Source organism: Ursus americanus, chromosome 2 (genome assembly GCF_024610735.1).
Source record: "Ursus americanus isolate L20-20 chromosome 2, mUrsAme1.1.p, whole genome shotgun sequence".
In the NCBI taxonomy this organism is placed as follows: domain Eukaryota; kingdom Metazoa; phylum Chordata; class Mammalia; order Carnivora; family Ursidae; genus Ursus; species Ursus americanus.
In genome coordinates, this window is record NC_142128.1 from 106,230,615 (window position 1) to 106,257,274 (window position 26,660).

Genomic DNA, 26,660 nt, shown 5'->3' on the forward strand with positions numbered 1-26,660 from the left:
AATGGTGATTTTTTTTTTTAAGAATGTTGCTTAATCTTTAGGATTGACATTTGGTTTTCAGACCAAATTCATTCATGGCATTTTGTTGTGTGGAGTGAGTTACTGGTAATTCCCATATCATGCCTGCATTTTTACAACTAGCTTTAGAACATATATAAATAGAACACACACATCAAGGCAGTTCCTATTTATTTGGAATCAGTATGACTTTTGCTCTGTGCACACAAAATTCTTTACCATAACAGCCCTAGCTCATCATGAGGATTGAGTTTGAAGCAACTGAAATTCAAATGAAGTGGTGTATTTTATAATGTACATTATTTTTGGAGTATTGGCCATGGACATGGCAAGATTATCTGCAGAACGTACAAAAATCAATTTCCCTTTGACACAAAGAGGCGAAAGAAGGGTGGCAGAATTTTTGCTGCGACTTCCAGTGTGAAGGTTGGTTGCACACCATAGAACCAGAGTTGGAAAACGTTTGGCGATCCAGCCCTGCTTTTATGGATGCCGACTCCAAGGTCCAGAAAAATGAGATGATTTACTCAACATATGCAGTCATAGAACTAGTTAGGATCAGAATTCAAATCCCATGACCTGCAGTGGAGCGTGTGTCTCCTTGATACGCGTGTGTGCTTGTTGACTAGCACGTGCTGTTGCTGGTTTGAAGCAGCACATGGTATGGAAACCCCATCTGTCCAGGGGGTTAACTCCATGCCCCACTTTCCTTCCAACTCATTCAGCCAGCTAACTGGTGGAAATTTTGCAGAATGCATGCTGAATTTTAGAGGGAATGTTGCTTTCCATGATAATTTATTACTGCCTTGGCACTTGTGATTGTTACCGTTCCCTTGCACCGTTCTTGGATGAACTCAAAGTGATTTTCTCTCATCTGAATACCATTCTATGCACCTATCACACACAGAAATATAACAGTCTTGTTACGATGCAGTTCATTCTGTACAACGATGGAACTGCCAGTTATATGGGGGGATATACTGTCTGTGAAATGAACATCCTGATATCGTGTAGTTATTATAGAACATAGATTTTTTGAAGAGTTTATTTATTTATTTGAGAGAGAGAGAGAGGAGTGGCAGAGGGAGAGGGAGAATCTCAAGCAGACTCTGCAGTAAGCACAGAGCCTGATCTGGGGCTCGATCTCATGTCCCTGTGATCATGACCTGAGCCCAAATCAAGAGTCAGAAGCTTAGCCCACTGAGCCGCCCAGGAGCCCCTTACATGACATAGATCTTAACCCTTTCTCCACAGCAGTATTGCATAGGTGTCTTTTTAAAATTTATTTATTTTAGCATTGCTCTTCATATTTAAATAATTTCTTCAGGTGTCACACCTGCTGATATTAGGCAACTAGACCATTCTCTGTGTGTCTGATAAGGGCTACTGATTTATGATGGTGCCAATTGTTTTTTCTTAATGGATTTTTTTTTTTTTTTTTGAGTACTGAGCTAGTATGCTTCCCTAAGAATTCCTCTGTCTTGTGGGTACTGTCCCTGGGATCCCTCTGTCACCATTATTTCTCAGTACTGTCAGCTCACTGTGTCCTCATCAGTCAGTCCTGCCCACCTCTCTCCTGAGCCAGGAGCTTTCCCAGTGATTTCCGGTGTTGTCAGGTTTTGATTGTAAACCCGGTGTGCAGAAGATATTACCTTTGGAAATCTTTCTCTATCACTATGGTACCAAATCTTTGGGATTTGGGGTAGTGTTCTTTGCTGTCTAAGAAACAATGGAAATATATACCAGCGTGGATTCTTTTTTTATTATTATGTTATGTTAGTCACCATATAGTATATCATTAGTTTTTGATGTAATGTTCCATGCTTCATTGTTTGCATATAACACCCAGTGCACCACGCAATACGTGCCCTCCTTAATACCCATCACCGGGCTAACCCATCCCACTGCCCCCCTCTCCTCTGAAACCCTCAGTCTGTTTCTGGGAGTCCATTGTCTCTCGTGGTTCCTCTCCCCCTCTGTTTTCCCCCCACTTCATTTTTCCCCTTCCTTCTCCTGATGTCCTCCCTACTATTTCTTATGTTCCACATAGAAGTGAAACCATATGATAATTGTCTTCCTCTGCTTGACTTATTTCACTTAGCATTATCTCTTCCAGTTCCATCCATGTCGATGTAAATGGTTGGTATTCATCCTTTCTGATGGCTGAGTTATGTTCCATTATATATATGGACCAGATCTTCTTAATCCGGTCAACTGTTGAAGGACATCTCGGTTCCTTCCACAGTTTGGCTATTGTGGACAATGCTGCGATGAACATTGGGGTGCATATGGCCCTTCTCTTCACTACGTCTGTATCTTTGGGGTAAATACCCAGTAGTGCAATTGCTGCATCATAGGGTAGCTCTATGTTTAACTTTTTGAGGGACCTCCACACTGTTTTCCAGAGTGGCTGTACCAACTTGCATTCCCACCGACAGTGTAAGAGGGATCCCCTTTCTCCATATCCTCCCAACACTGGTTGTTTCCTGACTTGTTAATTTTTGCCGTTCTAACTGGCGTCAGGTGGGACCTCAGTCCAGAGCAGACTCATCATCTGCACACAAAAGACCCCCAGTCTGACCACCTGGAGAACTTAAAAGATGTTGAGCTATAAGTGTTGTGCGTGACCTCGTTGCCTTAGCACTGGACTAAACTAGACTAAGTGCCACTGAGAGGGTCCTTTTGTAAGTATCAACTAACTGATAATAACTTAAGTTTTGGAGCACTTCCATGTCGAGGGCCTTATTTTAAGCACCCTGCACACATTATCTCAGTTGAACCTCACAGCAGAACTTTGACATCAGTATTTTATTATCGTCATTTTGCGGATGAGAACCCTGAGGCCCAGGGAGTGCAAGTCTGTTGCCGAATCACACAGCCAGCAAGTGAGGGAGTCAGGATTTGAACCCAGGCAGCTGGCTTACACAGCCTGGCCCCTTCGCCTCTGTACGCTGCTCCTTTGTTTGGAAATATTATTTACTTGTCTTAATTACCTAGTGTGTTCTCCAAAATTGATGTAAACTATGCCTGTTTTTATTTCTTCCAAATAGAACCTATTTTATCTTATCTATTCTCTATCGCCATGTTACTCACTTCTGCGTCCTGATTGTGATTGCTAAAAAGCAAGCGGCACCTGATTTTTCTACTTGGAAATGGCGCTTTAAAAAAGAAAAGAAAAAAAAAAAAGATGAAAGCCCAGATACTTACTTCCTTCATTAACTCCTAACCATTGCGAAGATGGACTTACCTCAGAAATTCCTAAATATAGTAATAGTTTATTTTTATTTGGCCTTGGAGGATAAAATGTGCTGCATATTTGATTTTTCCACATGACTAATCTTACCTTTTCAAGTGCCAATTCTAAAAAAAAAAAAAAGTTAGAGTATTTTGAAGTACTTCTAAAGTGACCACTTCCCTGTCTTCTTAAACAGAGAGTCTTAAGCTCAATGAAATCTTTATGACACAGGGTCATCCCGATGAATGCCTGTTGTTTTACTGTGTAGTAACTTACCTCTGTCGGCTTTTTAGCTTTTTCTCTCCCTCATATCATATCACCAGCTGTCATTTTTTTTCTGTTTTGAATGGATTTCCTTCTAAAATATTTCTCTCCACACACTAATCGTATTTAACCACATCAAGGATGCCATGTGCTAATAATGAAACAGTCCCATTTGCTAATATATACACAGAAAATAAAAATAAATACTGTATGATAGGAATAAAAACATAATTTAATGAGATTTTTTCATTATTATTTTCTTGACTCAGAGGCATTTTTCCATCCCTTCAAAATTCTGGACTGTATTTGGGAGGGGTTGAGACTGCCAAGAATTGGACCTCAGGATAAGGAAAATGTTATGGAGTTTTGAAAATATGTTGTAGGTATAGAACTGAGTCTAGAAATCTAGCACTGAACACCACAAGCCTATTTTATGGTATGCTTTTCATCCTATTAACTTTCTCAAGTAGTTGTGATTCAAAAGTAAATTATGTTATGCAGAATTCTCTTTGCTTTTAAAGGATTTTGATAATTCTGTCGCTCCTGGGCTTGGGGTGAGGTAATGGGGTGAATCCGTCAACCTTGACAAAGCCACGCGACGCTGTTCACACAGTGACAGTTGTTTGGAGATGGATTTTTATTTCCCAGTTTGTTCGTGGCTGGACTATCGAAAAGAAAAACAAAATGGAATTTTATGTAGGTTTGTTGTTGAACTTTATTTAGCTGTGTGAGTGACGCGAATAACACATGTACAAGATTAATTAGTGATTATTTTGCTGAGAAGCGTAATGTGGGGGAGCCATCTGGCGTGTCCTTACTGGGAAAGGCGATCTTGATGGATTACTCATTAAACTCTTCCAACACTTTGTTCCAAGACTGTCAGCAGTCCTCTGGATTCTTATTAGGTTAAGGCTGTGCTGGGATCCGGAAGCAGAGGGACCATGGGGAAGCCTCGCTCCATCTTTATCACCAGCAATAAACAGGTCGGCCTTGAGAACACGACCCCTGCCCACTCTCAGATCTCCCAGTGGTGTGTGTGCCATTAGTCTCACTACCGCCTTTCCCCAAAATAGCATACTGACCACAGCCCCACCTCACACTGTATAAACGTATCCTGAAACAAGATTATGAACATCTGCATGATCTTGGAAGAGCTCAGAAAGCTGCTCATTATCACAGCACAAAATAACGAGTTTGGCCTTTTCTCATGCAGCGCTCCGTTTTTCATATTTCTGTTGCATCGTTGATTCATAAACTTACTTATTTACTCATTCAGCAAATATTGGCTCAATAGCTACTTTTACTCTTGATACGCTAAGTGCCGAACTTACAGTCTGAAATAAAGCAGACAGGGCACCCGACTGCCTGGCTTTGCCTCTGAGCACCGTTCCTGTCCCGGAGCCGCCTTCTCTCGTGGTCCTGGGTCAGTGCCATGACCCTGCGATCCGCTCACGCATGGTCGTGCTACCTGAGGAAAAGCCGGCGAATGCACCAGCTCTCTGGAAGCGTGTGCTCGCTCAGAATCAGTGTCTAACGCAGGCAGGAAGGGAAACATGCTTACGTTTATTTGCTTCTGATTTTTCCCTGCAGCTTTGCTCTATTTACTTCCACTCTGTTTTTCTAACCCTCGCCAACCCTTTAGCACCCCTGCCCCCCTGCTTTCTGTTGTTGATTTTATTTTAGTCGCACTCATTCTCATGATTAGAATTCAGAACTCTTCTGCTCTTTCTCTTTCTGGGCCTCTCAGGTTCCCTTTCTTGAATCTGTTCCCTGCACATGTGCTCGTGTGCCGTAACTCAATCGCGTTTCTGGAAAGCAGTGCGAATAATATTTTCCGAGGCCACCATTAAAGATGGTTATGACAAGATAGGTGGGCCACCTGACTCTGCGATTCTGAAACGGGTGTAATTAGTGCTGCTCCTGAGAGATTCTCTCACTGTCTCAAGTTTGTAAATAATCCACACACACGCACACACACACACACGCACACACGCGCGCACACACACACACACACACATGCACACACACGCACACACACACGCACACACACACCAGTACATAAGGGGCTGTTCAGGATGCTATTTAGGACTGCTGATTTCTTGCACTCAGCCTAGTTGAGGCACACTTATGCAAGTGGATTTCCTAACAGTGCTTTGGATAAAAGTGACTTGAGCTCATGTGTGAATAATGAAGCTTACCTGCTACCGTCTATTGAATGTCTCCTGTGCACGGGGCACTATTGCAACTTCTTGACATGTATTCTCGTTGGATTCTCATACCAACCCTGCAAGGTGGGTCTGCTACCTTTATTAATAAATGGGAGAGGCACACAGAGTTTTCGAGTATCTCCAGACGTTTTGTTCTTCCTACAACACCCCACTAGCTCCTGAGTTTCAGCAAGAGTCACAGAACATGGGGGTTTGGAGCTGCAAGCAGCACAGGCTTTGAGAAGGTCTTGGCTGTGAGCTAAAAAGGATGCAGACGTGATATATATGTGGTGAAAAAATTGCTCCTTTGTAGCAAAGGAACATTCCAGGCAGGGAGGCACTTAATTGGAAGTGTGGGTGAGGTGGTGGCTGGGACCCTTAGCCACAGTCTTCCGAAGTCATGGCAGAGGGATAATTGACAGTTCTTTCTTATTGACAAGAGCAACACAGTGAGAAGCCGGAAGTAGAAGTTACCAACTGAAGTGTTTACAAGATGCTAGATGACAATTAAAAGGGGCACCATAGCACGTCACGGCAGATAGAATTTAATGATTACTTTATTATCAGCCCACCTAGGCATGGAGGGTGCAGGGCAGGGACAGGTTCTTATGCTCAGCCACACCACAGCAAGCTGCTTCGTGACTCAGCACTGGCTGGAATATCAGAGCTCCCCAGGACTGATAGCAGGAGAACCAGATCCGCACAGTCGTGGACCTACTGTAAGAATTCTAGAGTTAAAGAACCATTTACTTGTCTAAGAAACGCAAATAAATCCATAAGTAAACAGATACAAAACAGATCAATCAACCTAACCTCCCAGTGGACAGAAAAACCATTGTGCTTGGATCCATGCTTTCCAGACTCTGAGTCAGCAAACTTTATATTGTCCCCGCATGAATGCAATAGTAACCCAGTTGACCACATTTTATTAACCATTTTATTGGAAGAAATCGTCGGCCGCTACAAAAGGACCATGAGTATCACAGTATTCTGTTCCAGCCGTTTCTCAGCCTTCTGGAAAAAGTAATCTTTTTATTGTCAAGTAAACCTCTGCATGGTCCCTATCTAGAACACTGAATATAGAGCAGTAGAAACGAGAGCAGTCCGGACGATCATGGGACTACAGAAGCAGCATAAATGGTTGCTTAGCACTCACTTAATGTGCATAAATGGTTTTGGATGCCGTAACTTTCGCTGATGACCTCATGTAACAGTGATCCATGCCATTAGAAAAATTGCTGATAGTGTTAGATTATCCATTATATAGGCTGGGGGGTAATGCAAGTGAGAACACTTTTAAAAGTTTAAACTGCAAGGGCGCCTGGGTGGCTCAGTGGGTTAGCTGTCTGCCTTCGGCTCAGGTCATGATCCCGGGGTCCTGGGGTCGAGCCCCGCATGGGGCTCCCTGCTCAGTGGGGAGCCTCTTTCTCCTTCTGCCTGCTGCTCATGCTCTCTCTCTCTTTCAAATCAATAAAATCTTTTAAAAAAATAGTAAGTTTAAAGTGCTATATAAATGCCAGATATAATTGTTTGTGGAAGACTGTTAATATATAGCAAAATATATCCCATCTATGAAATGACGGAGTCAGATTCTGTGATTCCAGCACAGCCTCCCAGTCTCCACGTTCCACAGTGTTACGTTCTCACATGCCGGTCGCCATGCCATGTGGTTGGTCATTTGCACAGTTACTACTAGGAACCAGAGCCACCTTAGGACCCTCTGTGAAAGAGCTGGAAAAAGAAAAAAATTCAAAGCCACGTTTTTCAGGATGCCAAGAATTTGGATGCAAGAATGTGCTCAAAAGGGAACAAGATAAAATCCTTTACTCCTGCAAATTAACATTTAAAAAAATTTTTGTATACATTTTTGTTTGTTTCCATGAAACAGTGGAGGCACTCCATTTGGGAACATTAATGGCTGCCCATGGCTACTTCTTTCCAATCTCGGATCACGTCCTCACGCTCAAAGATGATGGCACCTTTTATCGGTTTCAGGTAAGTTTAATGAAAACATTCCTTAACGGTAAAATAGAAGTCTGCATTTTGTTTGTGGATTGTTTTTACAAAAATTTTGAAAATATGACTTATTTTATTTGAATAGTCTAGTTAGAAACTAGTTAATGTTAAACATAGGACAAAAAACAATAAGCAGGGAAAGATAGAATGTGCTTGGTTATGATGATTTGTGAAAGCTAAATTGTGTGAGGATTGAAGTTATGTTTTATATTAACCCTTGAGAAAATTCAGAGAGTGGCTTGCTGGAATTCAGGACAGGGGGGAGTTCTTCATGTGTGAGCTACACTAGCCGCTGAGAAGGACGCTGAGAAGGGCGACTGAATTGGTTACACCCTGGACCCTGTCCAGGATACAAGACTGTCTTCGGTCTAGGCAGATTCTCATGGGAATGCTCGAAACTCCGACGCAGAATTTAGCTAATTATGCAAGCCCTCTGCATGTCAGTGTCTGAGGCTTCCTGCAAGAAGACTGAAGCCTGAGGCATAGGATACTTGGTGTGTGTGTGCTCATCTGAGACAGAACTATACCCTAGATAACCTGTAAACTGAGAAGAGTCGTTTGGGTCATTTTCAATGAGACAGACTCTGAGTTTGGTCCTTGAGCGTGGAGTGGACACTTGAGTTCGCGGTGATTTATCTGAAGTACACTCCACATTTCCTTAGGCAGGATAGTTCATTACCCACTGGCTGGTGGATTCTAGCCGATAAAATTAAGGCACATTCGATGCCAGAGTTCAGACTCTAGCTCCAGGTGTTTTCCAAGGATTCTCCCCATTGTCAAACTTGTAGGCATTGGAGCATTCTTCCTCATTTGTTCTAAATATCATTAGATGTTCTATAGCTAAATAAATGGCAAAATAATAACTTGGGGGCCAAAGAACTTGGTTGGACAAACAGAGAAACAAAGAGGGAATGTGTTTTTAAAACATTTAAAGATCTTTGTCTTCCTAGAACCCTCTCAGTGCCACTTCCTCAGGACCTTTGTACCCAAGGCAAATAGTCACAGGACTTTCAGGCACCGAATAGCGAGGAGATAAAGCCGCCTCTTGAAATCATGATACTGACCTAAGTTTTCAAGCAACATAAATTAGTTAAATTAATTCATTTTAAAAGGCTTTAAAATAAAGGAATATTATCCTTTATACAGTTAAAGTAATGGTAGCTTAAAATAGCTTATTAATAAGGTAACTTATGATCCTAAAGGTAACTTTTAATAAATAAAAATTATTAATGATTAGCAAACAAAATATTTATGTATTTGTAACACTTTTTGATTTTGTAAGGGAGTTACTTTTCTGCTACTGCAGGATTACATTTTCTTTGAAAAATTTTCCATATAGAGACTATAAGTAAACTTTGGGCCTAATAAAAATCTCACAAATTCTGAATGAAAGGATTTTTCTTTTTTACAAAAATAACAACTTTTATCTATCTTCACCATCAGTATTACAAATAAAATCATCTCTGTGTAAAAGAACATATCTGTGAGGGAAACATTGGATATGGTCTGTTTATCTCTGGAGAATTATCTAATTTTAAAATTTTTCCTTAAAGCAAACAAGCTCAGACATGGCCCAAAGTCCGTGATCATGTCTTGAGTTAACCTAATTTGCAACCTTTAACTCTGCTCTTGTCGTTCCCAGACTGAAATTAATAGGCGGACAAGGTTTACATGCCTTAGTCCTGGGTCAGAGATGTGCAGAGTTGGGCAAGGGCCACCCTATATTCTGGAGAAAATAGCTACTTTTTTTTTAAAGAGCTTTAGAACAAGACAGGGAATGGGTACATCACTGTTAGGTGCGGACAGAAGGGTAGCAAGTTTTCAATATGCCTGGGTAGATGATAGATAGATAGTCTTTTAAATTACATTAATTAATGTTAAATATTAAATGTCAAATATTTCAATTTCCTAGTCACATTTGAAATAGGATCTAAATGTGCCATATTTGTAAATCTAATAATCATAGGATCTTAAAACCGAGACTTTAAAAACAAACAAAGGACACTCCAGAAAAATCAGGGATAATTGAATTCCTGCTTTAATGTCTGTGAAGGCGTTAATCAGTTTATATTTGAACAGCTCTAATAATAGAAAACATTATTGTTCAAGGTGTCCACTTCCATTGTTGTGTTGGTTCCAAGCAGCAGAAAGTTCTTTATTCCATTGAGCTGAAATTCAACTCCCTGGGAAGATTTTAAAAATCATGAATTAAAATGGGAAACTTGCAATATCACGTTTTCTATTCCTCCAGTGAATGACTGAGACTCTAACCATCATTAGGAATCTGAAGAAGCTTCAGGGCATGAGTTTGAGACAAACAGAACTCTTCATTTAATCTCATTGATATGCCGCAGGATGTAAATTTGTCTCAATTTCTCAGCACATTTTAAATCATGTCATTTCTGTATTTATTGTAAACTTGCAATTGTCTAATTATCCTCTCTTAGCTAGCTGGAATTGAGATCTGATGTGACTCTCCAGGTCCCTTTCACGACTTTCATTACATTAGCATATGTGCCAAAGATTATTGAGTAATGGCTGGATCAGCGTTATCTTGGGTGAAGAAGCCAACTGTGAAAAGAAAAGAGAAACTCAGACATTAAAATGTCCTGAAGTCTACTTGAACTTTAAAAGTAAATTTTTAGATTTCAACAGATTATAAGCATTTGTTATTCTTTAAATTCTTTTTTACTATACATTTATATACTTTTCCTAGAAAAAAAATCTTGCCATATTTGTGAAGAACGTTGGTTTTATGGCATTTCCTCATAATATCACAGCATAAAATAGCTTCATTCTTTTATTTTTAGTCAGGAAATTCTCACTAAAGTAAATGATAGAAGAATGAAGAAAAATTGTAAGAATGCAGCTAAGAACATTCCTTGTGGCTTTGAGAAAAAAGTATGTGTCTGACCAGTCTGACTAGAATAGATATTTTAAAAGTTAGATAGATATGTGTACACACACACACACACACACATACTCCTCACAAAATAAAGGGAATAATGCTTTTGAGACGTGTCTCAAAAACTAGCAGCCCACAAGATCTTAACTATTTTGTCCCCTGTGGTTCCCCTAGATCTTAACTCAATTTTACCCTCAAAGCTCTATTTCCCAAGGAGTCAAGTGGGATTCACGTGAGGATGGGGCCATAAATATCCTTGATGTCTGCCTTTGTCTAGTGTTTCAACTCTCCCCACCCCATCGAAATTCCTGTTGTCATTCTGTTCACGTGGGTAGCATCAGTGGATTTCTTTAGTCTCCTGCAGCAATTCCCAAGAAGGAGTAGAGGGTAAATCAAGATCCCTGATGTCCTGCAGTTTGAAAAGGCTCTCCCTCAGAGGTTCAAACAGTTCTCCCCATTATCCTTTCCCCCTCCTTGAGAGTCCCTCTTCCGGAGGGAGAATTATCACACAGTTAATCGGAGATTACCTCAACTATGCTCATTACACAGGGATAGCTACTAGGTATAGTGAAGCCCACAAGCTTGATGTCTGCACTCACTGTTTCATTGAGTCCAAGTCGTCATCAGAGTTTGTGGGAGTAGATGGATGGTCTACTCACTGGTACAGTGGTCTGGAGCGCGTGTGTCTGATGGGGCTAGAGAACCCCTAGGAGAAAATACAAATGTTAACAGAAACAGGGTTTTCCTGATCAGAGAGTTTCTTTGTAGTTTTGTCTGTTAGTTTCTAGAATTTCACAGAGTGAAATTTCTTTTTTTTTTTTATAATGATTTTTTATTATATTATGTTAGTCACCATACAGTACATCCCCGGTTTCCGGTGTAAGGCTCGATGATTCATTAGTTGGCGTATAACACCCAGTGCACCATGCAATACGTGCCCTCCTTACTACCCATCACCAGCCTATCCCATTCCCCCACCCCCTCCCCTCTGAGGACCTCAGTTTGTTTCCCAGAGTCCATAGTCTCTCATGTTCACAGAGTGAAATTTCTGTCAATTGTTGATCACATCAATCAATTAAAATTGATTAAATTAACACAATTAAAATCAAGTAAAATTAGTTTTTAAAAAATCACCTTTGGTTTCTGCAGTTTAAAAATTTAAAGTAATATGTGTTTTTGTGGAGAAATACTTCTTTTTAAAATGAGATAGAAAAGTTGTTTAAATTTAGCTGGATAATGCTCAGAGCTGCGTTATCTGATTAACAAAGGCACACGAATGATCGCCAGATTTTAGGGAAATTTGATGGTTGAGCATGGGATCTACAGAAGGCAATAATGAGATGTTTGAATCATAGAACACAATTTGTTAGATTTAAATATATTTCATCCTGTCTTGCTGAATTTAATAGTCTGCTTTCAGTCTTTGTGGGTTAACACTTTTTTTGAATGATGCAATCAGACCTCATACCTGCGTCACTTGACATAAAATTGCAGCAAAGGTATGATGTTTTAAGTACCTGGTGGTGCTGCACACATTTGGAGACTAGACAATTGCTCAGCAAAGTAAGTGTGGAAGAAAAGCCTTACGATGCCTCTTTGGGTACTTTTCCTGGATTACAAAACATACACCGTCAGCAAACTATTCTGGATAATCGCTGTAGATGAACACAAGTCATAAACCAAGAACTCTCTTCTTGTTGTGTGTGTTTAACCTGAGTTCCGCTTCTTTGTATTCCACAGACACCCTATTTTTGGCCATCAAATTGTTGGGAGCCGGAAAACACGGACTATGGTCAGTGCAATATCTCCTCTGTTTACTACGGCAGCCGATATGCATAGATGAGCACGTGCGCACATTTTATCGCTTTGTAACTGAGAAAAGAAAGCCACAGCTATCAGTATGGCACCAATATTTCTAACATTGAATTTGTGGATGGCTTTGTTTGGAAAGGGTCAGGCACAAACCTGGTGGCAACTTTTTCCAGGGTATAGTGTCCCAAGCAATTATTAAAAAAAGAAGAAGAAATTTCTTCTGAATAGGTTAAAGAGCTATAAACAAGCTTAAAGAAGTTTTTAATATTATTTCCATAGCACCTTGGTCCACTAGAAAGAGTAACAAAAGGGCTCAAAGTTCCAGTGTTCTACTTTATTCTGCCACGTAGCTCTGTGATTTGTGGTAAATCCCTTGACTTTCTGGTGCTCCATTTTTCTCACTGTTATTTCAGGCACCCTAGGATTCCATAAGCAGAAGGTATATTAAACATGGAGAGGCAAGCAAAAGAAAAGATGTAATAGGAGTCTTAACTGTACTAAATCAAGTTTAGTGAACTTAGAATGAACTTCGCTCAACAACCGTGATTTTAGTTAAGCCCTTCAAGGAAGTAGACCCCTAACGAGAACCCATGTTTTCCTATCTTCCTGAAGGCTATGGTTTTCAAAGTAAGACTGAATGGTTTTAAAATGTCATGTCTACGAATATTTATTGAGGATTTTTTCCTATGCCAAGTGCTGTTGTGGTGCAGGACTAACAAGGTGACTCTGGCTCCATCCACATGGTTGGGTAACTCATAGTCTAGATGAGAAGAAAGAATGATACGGGAGGAGTTCCTGTAGGGAGCTGAGTGACTGTTAACAGTGATGTGTGCAAAATTATGTACAAGTTTAAAATAATGAAAGATCGGCCTTACTCAGGGCATTGTAGAATTATTTCACAGCGGAACTGAGAGCCATTTAAGTTGGATCTTGAAGGAGGAGGGGATATTGGTCAGGAGACAATGCAGCAAACGCATTTGAGGCAGCGGGCCACCATACGCAAGGACAAGGAGAAGCTCTGTAGCAGTCTGGCTTTCTTTGGCACTGCTCTTGGAGAGACATCTTTGTAAGAAGACTGTAGAAAAAACCATAAAAACCTATGGAGCCATCCTTCATTTCTGTCCTTTCAGAATCTCGAATTTAGTAGTTCATCCAGGATTGATCAGGTGCCAAATATTCAAACTAACATAGAAAACAACCAAAACACCAGAATACTTATAAATTGAGAGAATATTCCCGTTGTGAGAATGCTGATGTATTCATTCAGGGCATATCCTTCAAAGAATACCTTAGAGAAAGAAGGTATTTTTTAAAAACAACTGCTGATTTATGGAGTCTGAGCTGGAGAACTTTGTGGAGATTTTGCCCAACCTGGGACGTTGCCTGAGAATTTGGAATTCTCGTGGAGGAAACACTTGGACGGCTTGGGAGGAACTGCTGGGGAAAGACCCACATGCTGGCGGGGCAGACAGATCTGACTCAACTGCTGTCACAGCCTCCTGCCAGCTGGGTGACTTTGGGTGCGACACGTAACATTCCTGAGACCCAGTGTGCTCACTTTTCAAGCAGAATAATAATACCGACTTTCTTCAGTTGTCAAAATAACCCAAATGAATGAATCCAAAGTAATGGTATTGCTTCTCTCCTAGTCCGTAAGTCAGATTGTCACATCAAAGCAAAAGTGTTTCGTGCTCCTTCCTCATTACTGCCTGGCATATATCGCCTCTGTTCCTTGCAGAAAAGCAAATTCTTACTCTCAGTGTTTTCTCTAGACATCTTTTGTGTTTCTCACGAATGTGTCGGTGTTCACAGTCGCAGCTCATGTCCCCTTTCACAGCACATCGATGTTCCCGTGCTAAGCCCAAGGAAGTGGCACGGCCTACACAGCAAATCAGTTACAGAACAACCCCCAGAGTCAGTCGTCTCAAAATGATTAATGCCATTCAGTTTCACAGTAGCTCCTACTGGGTCCATTTCAGAGAGGGTCACCTTCTATTTCACACCCAAAGCTGGAGTGCCTGCAATTTGTTAACTAACCGTAGATAGAGACTTTAATTATTATATTTGGTTTTTCCCCCTGGATAAACATATACCTGCTTGTGTCTAGCTTGCTTGGATTATCTACAAGCGGAGAATAAAATAATTATTCGTTGGAGATTATAAAAAAAAAAGACGGGACGTAGGTAATAATGACCCCAGACACGATACCACTCCTGCAGGTGAGGTTGATGCTGTGTCTTCTGTAATTTTTCTTTTTAGGCACGAATAAATCACAGCAAAAATACAAATTACCCAACTTTGAATTTCCTACCACGATGTGTTTAAAGAACGCTGTTATGAAATGTGGATCCCTGTTTGCAAAGATGATATCGATGATGTGATGCTGTTGGGCTGTGGAGCCCCAACCCAGCGATTACTTAGGCATTGTTTCTAAGAGAGCCTGGGGGCAGGCAGGAGTTTCATGCTTAAAGCAGGCTTAAAGAAGGTTTCCTTTCCCTGTATTAGGATCCCAACCTCTGTTTCCATCCCCAGTTTGAACTTACCAAGTAGGTTCCGCAGAACATAAACCTTTACAGGTCAGTTTACATGGAGAAACACTTCTCCATGCCTGCCTTGGTCTTGTAGAAAAATAGAAGACACTGACCATATTTAGCGCCCAAGACAAGCCCATATGGACTGCAGGGCTGCAGATCTAGGAACACCGTTCTTTGAAAATCAAGTGAGGTGAGATTTCTTTGTATTTCTCACCCAAGTACAAAAACCATTCCAATCCAAGCCAATTAAAATGGAGCCAGGAATGGCCTTCCCCAGGTGTCCCTGCATCAGGAATGATCTAGCACAAAGGGCTGTCAGTGAGGGCTGGAGGACAAGCATGGAGTAGCTCCAGAGAACTGTCTGAAGAAGCAGACACAGTAGCACTGTTGCAGACTGAGACAGAAGCCATGACGGGATGTTGACTGCTGTCTCGGCACACGTTGCACACTGAGGTTCCTATGAATGGGCACACACTCAGCGTCTTCAGGCAGTCCCCTTTTGAGGGTGGCGTCTCCAATGTTCAAGTAGTACTAGAACCCCAAGAAATCAAGATTTCCAATAAAGACAGGAGCTGACTCTGTATTGGCATGACTCACCCACCACATCCTAGCCCTTTTGGAGCCTGTCTTATTTAGTATTTCTAGATTTTGTTCAAAATTTTTTGCATTAATTTTTATTCTTGTAATATTATTTTTTTTCCTGATTGCTGAGTTTTTTGTCACTCCCTTAACTCCTGCCCCCTAGGGAAGTAACTTACTCGTGTCATACCTAGTGGTAATGCAACTGAGACCAACACATGACAGTTGCAGACAGACCTTTTAACAATGGAAATTATTGAGAACTTTCCATTAAATTGTAGGACGATGATTTGTGCCTCAGAAAATACCCAACCAAAGGTCTGTGTTTTCTCCAGAATGGTGTGAAGACTTACAGGACTGTGAAGAGAGAATGTACTTATTGACCCCCCTAAGAACTAGACAACACTAAATTCCACTTCTCAAAAACCATGCTCAAATAATAGTAAAAAGAAACAGAGGAGTCATACACTTTTCATAGAAATAATAAGAGGTCAGCAAAAAGAAAGTGTTCTAGTTGGTGAATCACAGCAATTAATTTTATGCTGATATAAATAATCAGAACAGCTTTGATATAAATAGTAATTTTTCCTTCAGGGACAGATTTTAAGTGGGTCAGTTAACACTGATAGAAAGATTCCTATATCAAAAGTTCCATGTTTTAGGGAAGAATTTATGATTAATTAGAGAGATCAAATACACAACGAACCAATTTAAAAGAACTGTGAAGTAAATGCAGAAACAAAACCAAATAGCATATATGTCCTCAGAACTTGGGTGGCTGACAAAGTAACAGAGCCTTAAATTATTGTATATTGATGCAGTGATAATTCTGTAATGTGTAATATTTAAAAATGGAGAATTCAAGGTGCTGGGGAAAATGAAAGAACTTCACTTTTCTAAAAGTAGGCATTGCTTATTTCTTGACCTAAAACATTGCAAAGCTTTCCAGTGAACCCATCCCATTAATGAAATTGTAGAGGGTATCATTTCTTCCTTAAATGTTTGGTAGAATTCACCAGTGAAAACATCTTAGCTTGGTGCTTTCTGTTTTGGTAGGTTATCAATTATTGGTTCAATTTATTTAATAGATATAAGCCTATTTAGATTATCTTTTTCTCTTTGTGTGACTTTTGGTATATTGTGTCTTTCAAAAAATCGGTGTATTTTATGTAGGTTATCAAATTTGTAGACTAGGGTTGTTCTTAATATTCCTTTGCTATCTTTTCGAAGTCCGTGTACCGGTAGTGATAGCCCTGTTTTTCATCTATTACATTCGTAATCTGTGTCTTCTTGGTTTTCTTCATTAGCTTGACTAGAGGTTTATCAATATTGATCTCTTCAAAGAACCAGCTTTTGGTTTTGTTGAATTTCCTTATTGGTTTCCTGTTTTCAAGTTGATTGATTAATGCTGTAATTTTTTTAGTAGTTCTTTTGTTCTGCTTGCTTTGGATTTAATTTGCTCTTTTTTTTTTTTTTTCATTTCCTATGTTGGAAGTTCAGTTTATTGGTTTTAGATCTTTTCTTAAATATATGCGTTCAATGCTATTAACATTCCTCTAAGCACAGCTTTCACTGCATTACAGATTATGATAACTTGTATTTTTATTGTCCTTTAGTGAAAATATTTTTTTAATGTCTCAAGATTTATTTGGCAATATGTTATTTACAAGTGTGTTGTTTGATTGCAAGCGCTTGAGGGCTTCCTAGCGATCTTTCTGTTATTGATTTCTGGTTTGATTTCATTGTTGTCTGAGAGCATGCTTTATAAGATTTCTGTGTTTGAAATTAATTAGAATATGTTCTATGGCCTGGAACGTGGTCTATTTTGGTGCTACATGTCCCATGGGAACCTGAGAAGATTGTTCTGCTGTTGGATGGAGTATTGTATCAATGTCCATTCGGTCCAGTTGACTGATGGTTCTCTTCTGTTCAGCTTGTCTTGACCAATGTTTTGGGCACTGGAGCTGTCAACCAGACAGATGCATGTTGAAGTCTTTAATCATAATAGTATTTGCCTCCTTCTCCTTGAAGTATCTCAGTTTTGCCTCAAGCATTTTGATGCTTTGTTATTACGTGCATAAACATGGATTTTTATGTCTTCATGAAGAATTAGTCCCTTTATCATTATACAATGTCCCTGTTTATTCTTTTACTTTTTAGCCTTTCTGAGGCCGTCTTTGAAATTAATTTAGGTACTCTAGGTTTGTTTTTTTTTTAATAGTGTTAACATGGCAAGTTTTTATCCTTCCTTTTATTTGTAATTTATCTGCATCTTTATTTTTAAGTGGGTTTTTTATAGACGGCATATAGTTAGGTCCTATTTTTTTGTCTACTCTCTGAGTCTTTGTCTTTTAATTGGCATATTTAGACCATTCACATTTGAAGTGATTATTAATATAGTTGGTTAATATCTATCCTATTTGTAACTATTTTCTATTTATATCCCTTTTTCTTTGTTTTTTCTTTGTTTTGTTTTGTTTTTTGCTTCTATCCATTTTCTACTGTTTCTGGCTTTAATTGAGCATTTCATATGATTCCATTTTCTCATGTCTCTTAGTATATCAGTTATACTACTTTTTTTTTTTTTTTTAAGATTTTATGTATTTACTTGACAGAGAGACAGCACAGCAGGGGGAGCAGCAGACAGAGGGAGAGGGAGAAGCAGGTTTACCCAGAGCAGGGAGCCTGATGTGGGGCTTGATCCCAGGACCCCAGGGTCATGACCTGAGCCAAAGCCAAATGCTTACTGACTGAGCCACCCAGGTGCCCCAATTATACTACTTTTTAATTGTTTCTGGATTTCCCCGAGTTTTAAATATGCATTTACAACCAATCTAAGGCAACTTTCAGATAACACTATACACTCTATGAGTAATACAAGCACCTCATGAGAGAATATCCCCACTTTATTCCTTCCAGTCGTACAATTCTGCTATCATTCCTTTCACTTAATTATAAGCTATAATCACTGAATATATTGTTGCTATTGCTATTTTGAACAAATGACTATCTTTTAGATCAGTTAAGAATAAGAAAAATAAAATATTTTGTTTGACCTTCATTGATTCCTTCTCTAAAAGTCTTCCTTTCTTTTGTAGATCTGAGTTTCAACCTATATCACTTTCCTTTCCTCTGAAGAACTTCTGTTAACAGTTCTTATAACGCAGGTCTACTGACAACAAATTCCCTCAATTTTCGTTTGTCAGAGAAAATCTGTATTTCATCTTCACTTTTGAAAGATAATTTTGCAGAATAAAGAATTCTAGGTTTGTGGCCTTTTCTTTCAACATGTTATATATAATCTCACTCCACTCTTTTTTTACTTGCATGGTTTCTAATGAGAAACTTGACTAATTCTTATCCTTTGTCCTCTATATGTGTTCCCTCCTATCCCTCACCCCAGTTTCTTTCAAAGTTTTCTCTTGGTCTTTGATTTTCTGCATTTAGAATATAATACATATAGATATAGATGATATAGATAGAAATAGAGAGAGAGAGAGAGATTTTGGTATTAATCGTAGTTGATGTTCTCTGACCACCCTGGATTTAGGGTTTGATGCCTGTATAAGTTTGCTAGGGCTCCCATGACAAAATACCACAGACTAGGTAGCATAAACCACAGAAGTTTATTTTCTCTTAGTTCTGGAAGCTGGAAGTCCATGGTCAAGCCGCTGTTGGGTGGTTTTCTCCTGAGATCTCTCTCCTCAGCTTGCAGATGGCCACCTTTTCGCTGTGTTTTCACATGGTCTTTTCTCTGTGTCCCCGGTGTCTCTTCTCTTATGAAGACACCAGTCATATTGGATTAGGGCCTCACCCTTAGGACCTCATTTAACCTTAATTATCTCTCTAAAGGCCCTATCTCCAAACACAATCTCATTCTGAAGTTACTGGGAATTAGGGCTTCAACACATGTATTTTAAAGGAACACAATTCAATCCATAGTAGTGTCCAATAATAGTGTCTATTATTAATTTGGGGTAATTATCAGTCATTATTGTTTCAAATATTTCTTCTGGTCTTTCTTTGTTCTTTTCTGGTATTCATTACATGTATGTTACATCTTTTGTAGTAGTTGTCCCACAGTTCCTGGGCATTCTGCTCTCTCATTCTCATTCTTTTCTCTATTTGTATTTCAGTTTTGGAAGTTTCTATTGACATATTTTCAAGCCTACTGACTCTTTAATAGCCATGTTCAGTCTGTTAATGAGCCCATCCAAGGCATTCCTCATTTCTATTACAGTGCTTTGATTTCTTATGTTCCCTCTTGATGTTTCCTGAGCGTTTCCGTCTCTCTGTGCACGGTGTTCACCTGCTCTTGGCGTATGGTCGGCTTTTTCCGTTACAGCCCTGAGTAGTTCAATCACAGTTGTTTTTAACTCCGTGTCTGGTATTTCCCAAGTCTCTTCTGTATCTGAGTCAGCTTCTCATGCTTGCTCTCTCTCTTCAAACTGTGTTTTTTTGTCTTTTATATACCTTGTAATTTTTTGTTGAAAGCAAGACATGATGTCAAAGAAACTAAGATAGGCCTTTAATGTGAGGTTTTATGTTTCTCTAAGTAGGATGTAGTCTGTGTTTACTCTTGTTGTAGCTATGGGTTTTAGAGGCTGTAATTTCCTCTGGTGTCATTGTTTTTGCCTCCCCTGTTGTCTTTGAGTTTCTTTAGATACTTCTAACATAAGGTCTGAGACATGCAGTTTTTTCAGTTTCTTCTTCTATCCAGGAACCCTATTTATGTGGTAGTGAGTTGTGTGTATGTGTGGGGAAGGGGAGCCTTGTATAGTCCTATGATTCATTCTCAGTTTTTTAGGGTGCCCCTGAGCTGTGACCTTCACGGATGCTCCTTGGTGGTTTGAGATTCCTACTTCCCCACTTAAAGGACATAGGAAAGGTCTAAGGGGCTTAAATTGGTCATTTCTCTGTCTGTAGGGGGAAGACTGAACTGGGCTGGAGTTGGTATTTCCCTTCCCCCAGGTAGTTTAGATGCTGGTGTAACCCCCGTTTATTAGATGCTAGTAGTATAGTTTCCCCTGAGAAAAGTTTTGTTAAAAAAGAACAGAATGTTCTGGGTGTATTTCAGATGGTTTCTGTTTCTGTTGTCTTGTTGGAAGCATGAGGGAATTTTTCTAAGATCCTGCCTGTGAGAAGCTGGGAGTGCTCCTGGAGGTAAAAGTCACAATGGGTGATATTCCCCCAACACTGGCCCAATCCCCTGGAGTTTCTGATTCCCCAGTAAGTCAGCTACAATGTTAATTTTCTACCCCAGATGGAGGTTTCTACTCTTGGGCTTCTGCTCCAGTGAGTCATGCTTCTCTGTATATGTCTGTCCATCTCTCCAGGTTGGGGGCACTGATTGCCCCTCTGGTCTCCATTCTCTGACGGATGGAGGGAGGAACACTTGGTTTTTACTTTGTTCAGCTTTATTTTTTCAGTTTTGTGAGGATGGATGGGAATAACAATTTCCAAGCTGCTTACATGCTAGACCAGAAAGCAGAGAGCAGGTTTTTATGGGGAAAAGGAAGAACAAATCACTACTAAACAAGTTATTTCTATTTGTTTCTGCTTTTATTTCATTTTTTCCTTCACTGTTTCATCATGGGATAGTCTTTGAATCAACTTCTGAGAGAAGTGGGAAACAAAGTTAGTTTTTTCTCTTCCATGTGTTCTCCATTTCCACTGGCATTTGAAGAGTGTCTGAAGTCCAAACATCAGTGTCATGGAAAAGTTGAGGTTGTTATTTTCCCCTTGATTTCCCTGTAGCTTTGGAAGTGGCCTAGAGTGGAAAGGGAGAGGAGCCTGGCACACTCAGTTGGCAGACCTTGATGAAAGGGTAAAGAAACAAAATAAGAGTGCATCTAAGCTGAATTCTAGTAAGACTCGCATGTTTTTTAACTTTTTCTATGTTTCACCATAAACCTGTAAAGGACATAATTTACATGTTAATGTTCCAGCACGTTTTCCCCAAAGCTGTCACGATGAATGGTCATTTGTAAATTAACGTGGACTGGAACAAGTTCAGAGGTTCATCCAGAAAGAAAGATAAAACATTATATCCCACTAGGAATGTCACAACGTCAGTCAAAATTACAGATGCTCTGGGACAATTACTCTAATGTCTGTCCCTTCACTGAAGCTTCCCTTTATTTTCCAAATAATCCCAACTTTCTTCCATATTGAACCCCAGGCCACTGACCTTGCAGCGTCATTTCCATCCAGCAAGCAAGCCCACTCTTTACCTCTTTTCTGTCCTCTCCCATTTATCCATCCATCTCTTTTTCTTCTTCTCACTCCATTGCCAAGTATTTGGGACAGCAGTCCCAGCTCCAGCTGTCTTTGTTTCCATCCCCTCTTTGGAATCTGATCTCCACGTCCCTTTCTCGTTCTCTTTTGCTGGCTCCTCCTCTGCTAATTTCTCCTTACATGTCGATATTCTCAAAATCCCAACCTGGTACCTCTCTTTGTCTCACTCTGCATGTCCTTCCTGACTGACCTTGTCCACCACCGTGCTTTGAACTACAATTGGAGTAGGACGAGCAATACCTCTGTCACTGATGGTTAACTTCTTGACCAGAATGGACTGGAATGACAAGAGGATTCCTAGAACCCAGAATCTAGCACTTCTCCCTCTCCAGGATGCTGATCCTTGGTGGGTAATACTGTTTGGAGTATTTTCCCACCAATCTATGCTGCAATTCATGGCTGAATTTCAACCACTCTGATTATGGCACATTTAAAAGACTCTATGGCTTTATGGTCTCATCCTAAGTTAGTTTTAGGCAGAAAAAACTAGGAACAGTAGAGTGGCACTGCATAGGAAAACTTGTGGAATAGATACATGTATTTCAGAAAAAAGGTATGGACAACTCATACATGAACTGTAACATATGTGTGCTGCTTCCCTGTGAAATTACTGGAGCTTATTGTCTAGGAATGTCATTAATGCAAATGTGCATCATGACACACCATGGGATTAACCACACAGTTCATGACAATCTAAATTGAAGATGATGACATAAAATCAACGTTAAGTCATGAACATCAGTCACTGAAAATCATGACCAAGTCACAACAATATTAAGGATTCAGTAATAATAAAATATTCTCCTGGGAGATGACTGGAATCTCGATTATCCATGGATACGTGTGTTCAGAGCTTTGCACCATCGCCAGGTATCATGTGGCAGTCAGACGTCTTCGCAAAGTCTGCACTGGAGGCCTCAGTAAGTTTTGTTAACAAGCTGAGTTTAGTTTATGCATTCCAAGTTTTAGTGTGACCTTGTTGCCTGGTGCTTCCTAATGCAAACTGAAGGGAACAGTTGCCTCATCGGGTCCTTTTACCCTGAGGATCCCTGAGCAGTGGACCGCGGGCCTTGCTTTGACAAGCGTGGATGTAGGTGTTCGTTTGAATTAACAAGCTCTCCCAATACCGCTCGCCAAGTACAGCTCCTAGCTTCCTTGTGAATCACTTGAGTCACACAATCTGTGTGACAAAAAAATGGAAGCACTTAGGAAATTGTCATTGTGCTTGTTTATTAGTGAGGGAGAAGTTGTTCTGGGACCTGAACCAGGATGGAAATATTCTGGTTTAGATGGGCTTTACCTGGTGGAGACGGAGTGACAGGAGGTAGGGGCCTTGATGGTGTCAGGGTACAAGCAAAACTCCCCTTTATGTTTAGACTTAATAATTACAGGAAGCATGTTTATTTCATTTAAAGTTTTATTTTTTTTACATTTATTTATTTATTTTAGAGAGAAAGAGGGAACATGCATGAGCAGGGGTGGGGGAGTGGGGATCGGAGGGGTGGAGGGAGAGGGGGAGAGAATCCTTAAGTAGACTGCCTGCTGACCTTGAGATCATGACCTGAGCCAAAATCAGGAGTCAGCCGCTTCGCGACCTGAGCTACCCAGGCCCCCCATTTAAAGTTTTGGTAAAGAAAAAGAGCTAGTCATGGTGGCCGTGATAAAAACAAAAACTATTCAGACCCCCCATGGCATTTTTGAAGACCAAAGAGTGAAAAGGAAAATTAAAAAATAAAGAAGACCATTGGCAAGATCACCCGTACTTTAAATAAATACCGTTAGGCATGGATTTTATGAGTTTCGTGAAGACTCCATGTCTCACAGTTAAAGCTAAAAGCCCAGTCTTGGTTAAACACTGTATCAGCAGGACAGGCATCATATTTTCATTGTTCTAATATTGAGCGGAAGCGGGAAAACAGACTGGTGTAGCTCACTTAGTTTCTGGTATGAAATTTCGTCAACCTGGCAAGTAGGCAGAACCTCTACAGCCGGGGTGGTAAACAGTCTACACTGTGTGATTCTCTGGTTGCGTAACAGAAGGTTTTTGTACCACGAGCTGAAACAACAAAAACCGGACTACTTGTAAGTCCAAGTGATCTGAAATTAAAAAAAAAAAAAAAATCCTTTATTGTAAACCTGCTTAAAGGGAGATGTGCACACTTGTTTCTGTATTTTCCTTGAGCAAAGAGGGGGTGGGGGGACTTAGGATTTTCTACATTCTCTTAACAGAAGGGAGACCTAGACTGTTTTAAATCACACTAGACAAAGGCTCTCGTGAGAACCCCGGAAAGTGAGGCGAGGGGGCGAGCCTGAGGACCGTGTTGGACCATGACTTCCTCCAGCCACAAAATGTCAGAGCTGGAGGGAGGCAGAGAGATGATCCCGTGTCATCCATCCCAGCTAATGATGAGGCAGCCAAGTTCCAGAGAGTGGCAGGACTTGCCCGGCCAAGGTCGCGCCCTCATCATTGGCCAAATTCAGAACACATGAAAAAGTGAGATAAGTAGGAAGAGAGCTGAATCCCTGTTTAACGCAGCAACCAGGAAAGATTTTCAAGAACTGAGTCTTCAGTGGTCGCAACTCTTGTTGGGCCTCCAAGTGCACCCAGCGTGCTCTCCCACTGTGTTTCTGCTACCATTATGGGACACATTCTGGCGAGCTGGATTTCCTGTGGTTGACCTGGTCTGTGCTTTCATGCTAAGTCTGAGGTGTCAGATTCTTGTTAAAGAAATTTCTCTTTAAGCCAAGAAATATTTTTGTAAGGCTGCCCAAACTCCTGCTGTTGCTTTCTGGTTTCTTTGTAAAGCCTTGGCCAGCTCCCAGCTGTTACAATGAAAGTGGTAACCCATTGTACTCCCAGATCACTGTGCTATTTTTCAAGGTTCAGGGCTGTACCTCAGGCTGTTTCCCTGGGGAGGAGGCAAAGGGCAAGACTCACAAACTCTTCTTTTTGTTGTTGTTGTTGTTGTTGTTGCAAACCCTTCTTAGATGTACTTCTGTTTTAGACATATTTTAACAGCTAAGAAAGAACAATGTGTCTGCTTAGTTTATGGGGAAGACCAGAATTCCCCTGCCCAGCTGACTATTCCCATTCTCTGTTCAAACCACCCGATGAAATCCCCCGAATGCACAACGCGTCAGGAGGGAATGCTGGGAAAGGAATCACCAGGACGCGCCTTAGCAATTGCTGGGCGCACTTTGGAGGTTACGTCCCATCCGACAGCTGGTGCAGTACCCAGAGAGGCATTTAGTGAGATACTGGCAGCCCGTCCAGAGCGCAGACAGACAGAAGCACAGGACGTATCCAAGTGAACAGCTCCACGACCGCTTTCCAAAGAGACCAGCACAGACTTGGCGTAAACTTGATAGACATCGCTTAGAGATCCAGGTCCCCGGTCGCATTTCTATGCCTCGGGCCACTGGAGTGAACGCAGACACAGAGGACTTCCCTACGGAAGACTGTGTCCAGTATAAGTAGCAGGACCATGTCAGATGTCACACGGACAGTGGGAAGTTAGAAGTTGATTCAAAGCCCCAACTGACATTCTCACCAATTAATTTTATTTCACACCTGACACAACCAATTCTGTCAGTGCAGCTCAACAAATACTCACTGAGCTTCCGGGGCTGTGCAAGGCATCGTGCTGCGTGGGGGCAGGAGCAAAGGTCGGTGAGAGACAGTCGCTGATCTCGTCAGCCAGCCGTCACGGAGAGGGAGCAGGCAGGGTCCAAAAGGGAACTTTACCGTCCACAGACCTCCAGCATGACCTTCCTCCGACCTGCAGCTCTTTATTCAGGACGTGCGTCCGCTCAGGACGTAGAACGTCGCTGAGGACCCCGAGCACACCGCACTTCCCTTGCCGTTCTTTCTGCACGAGGCACTGCGAAGACGAGGAGTTTTGGAATCAGAAACACTGCTTCAGATCCTTTCTCAGCATTTAACAGCTGTGACCTCATGTCAGTGACCTCACTTTTCGGAATTTCAGTTTCCTCATCTGTAAAGTGGGATCTCAAAGTCCAACCTCATTTTACACCTCACAGAGCGTCAGTCACAAATGTTTGTTCAATCAGTTTTCTCTCTTCCTATTTCTTTGCAACCCCACAGATTTCTGGGCTTTTTGATGCCCTTATTCTTTTTTTTTTAAGGTTTTACAAAATCTTAGTAACAAAGGCCTCTTTTACAGATTCTTCATTATATTCAAAATATGGTAACAAAGCAGACAGAGAAGAAAATGAGGGCTGCTGTCTCAGTTATTGCTGGGTTCATGAAGTAAGATTTTCTTTTCTGGCTTTCTTAAAAAATGTGGCAAGCACCAATTAGCACATAATGCTGTGATAACAGTCTTAAGTGGGTTTTGATTTGCAAATCACATTAATCTTGTCTTGAAATATCTTCATTCGTTTCCTTGGAAACTTTGAAATTGATTTTAAGGCGTGCATTCTAACTTTCAAGGTTCATAACCGTAGTGATACGGATCATTTTAGCATCTCGTGGTCTCTAATTTTTCTGCCCTCTGAGCTGGAAAAAGTAGTAGCTACTGGTGATCTTGAATAGTAGATGCACTGCAGGGTTTTAGCATCATTTATGATATTGGCGTATTTAACAATGCGTGAGACATTTTAAATATGAATTATGCACTGAAATTGGAAAGAATCTGAATTGTATTTCATTCAGTGTTTTAAAAAATAGGTTTATATCCATCTGCCTTTATTATTTTTCTACAGTCGAAGGCTGATATCACACATTATCCAGCATGGTTGACTAATGGTCAGTATTCTGTGTTTGGCAATGC

General features: G+C 40.6%; 1 protein-coding gene across 2 annotated transcripts in view; it reads left to right on the forward strand.

The window, feature by feature from the left end:
* RGS7 (regulator of G protein signaling 7) overlaps positions 1–26,660 on the forward strand; it is a 550,126-nt gene that overhangs the window by 439,055 nt on the left and 84,411 nt on the right. For both annotated transcript variants that reach the window (XM_087859757.1, XM_087859761.1), the window contains exons 5-6: positions 7,613–7,719; positions 12,386–12,437. In XM_087859757.1, the coding sequence (XP_087715883.1) occupies positions 7,613–7,719; positions 12,386–12,437 (159 nt within the window). The remainder of the gene's footprint in view (positions 1–7,612; positions 7,720–12,385; positions 12,438–26,660) is intronic.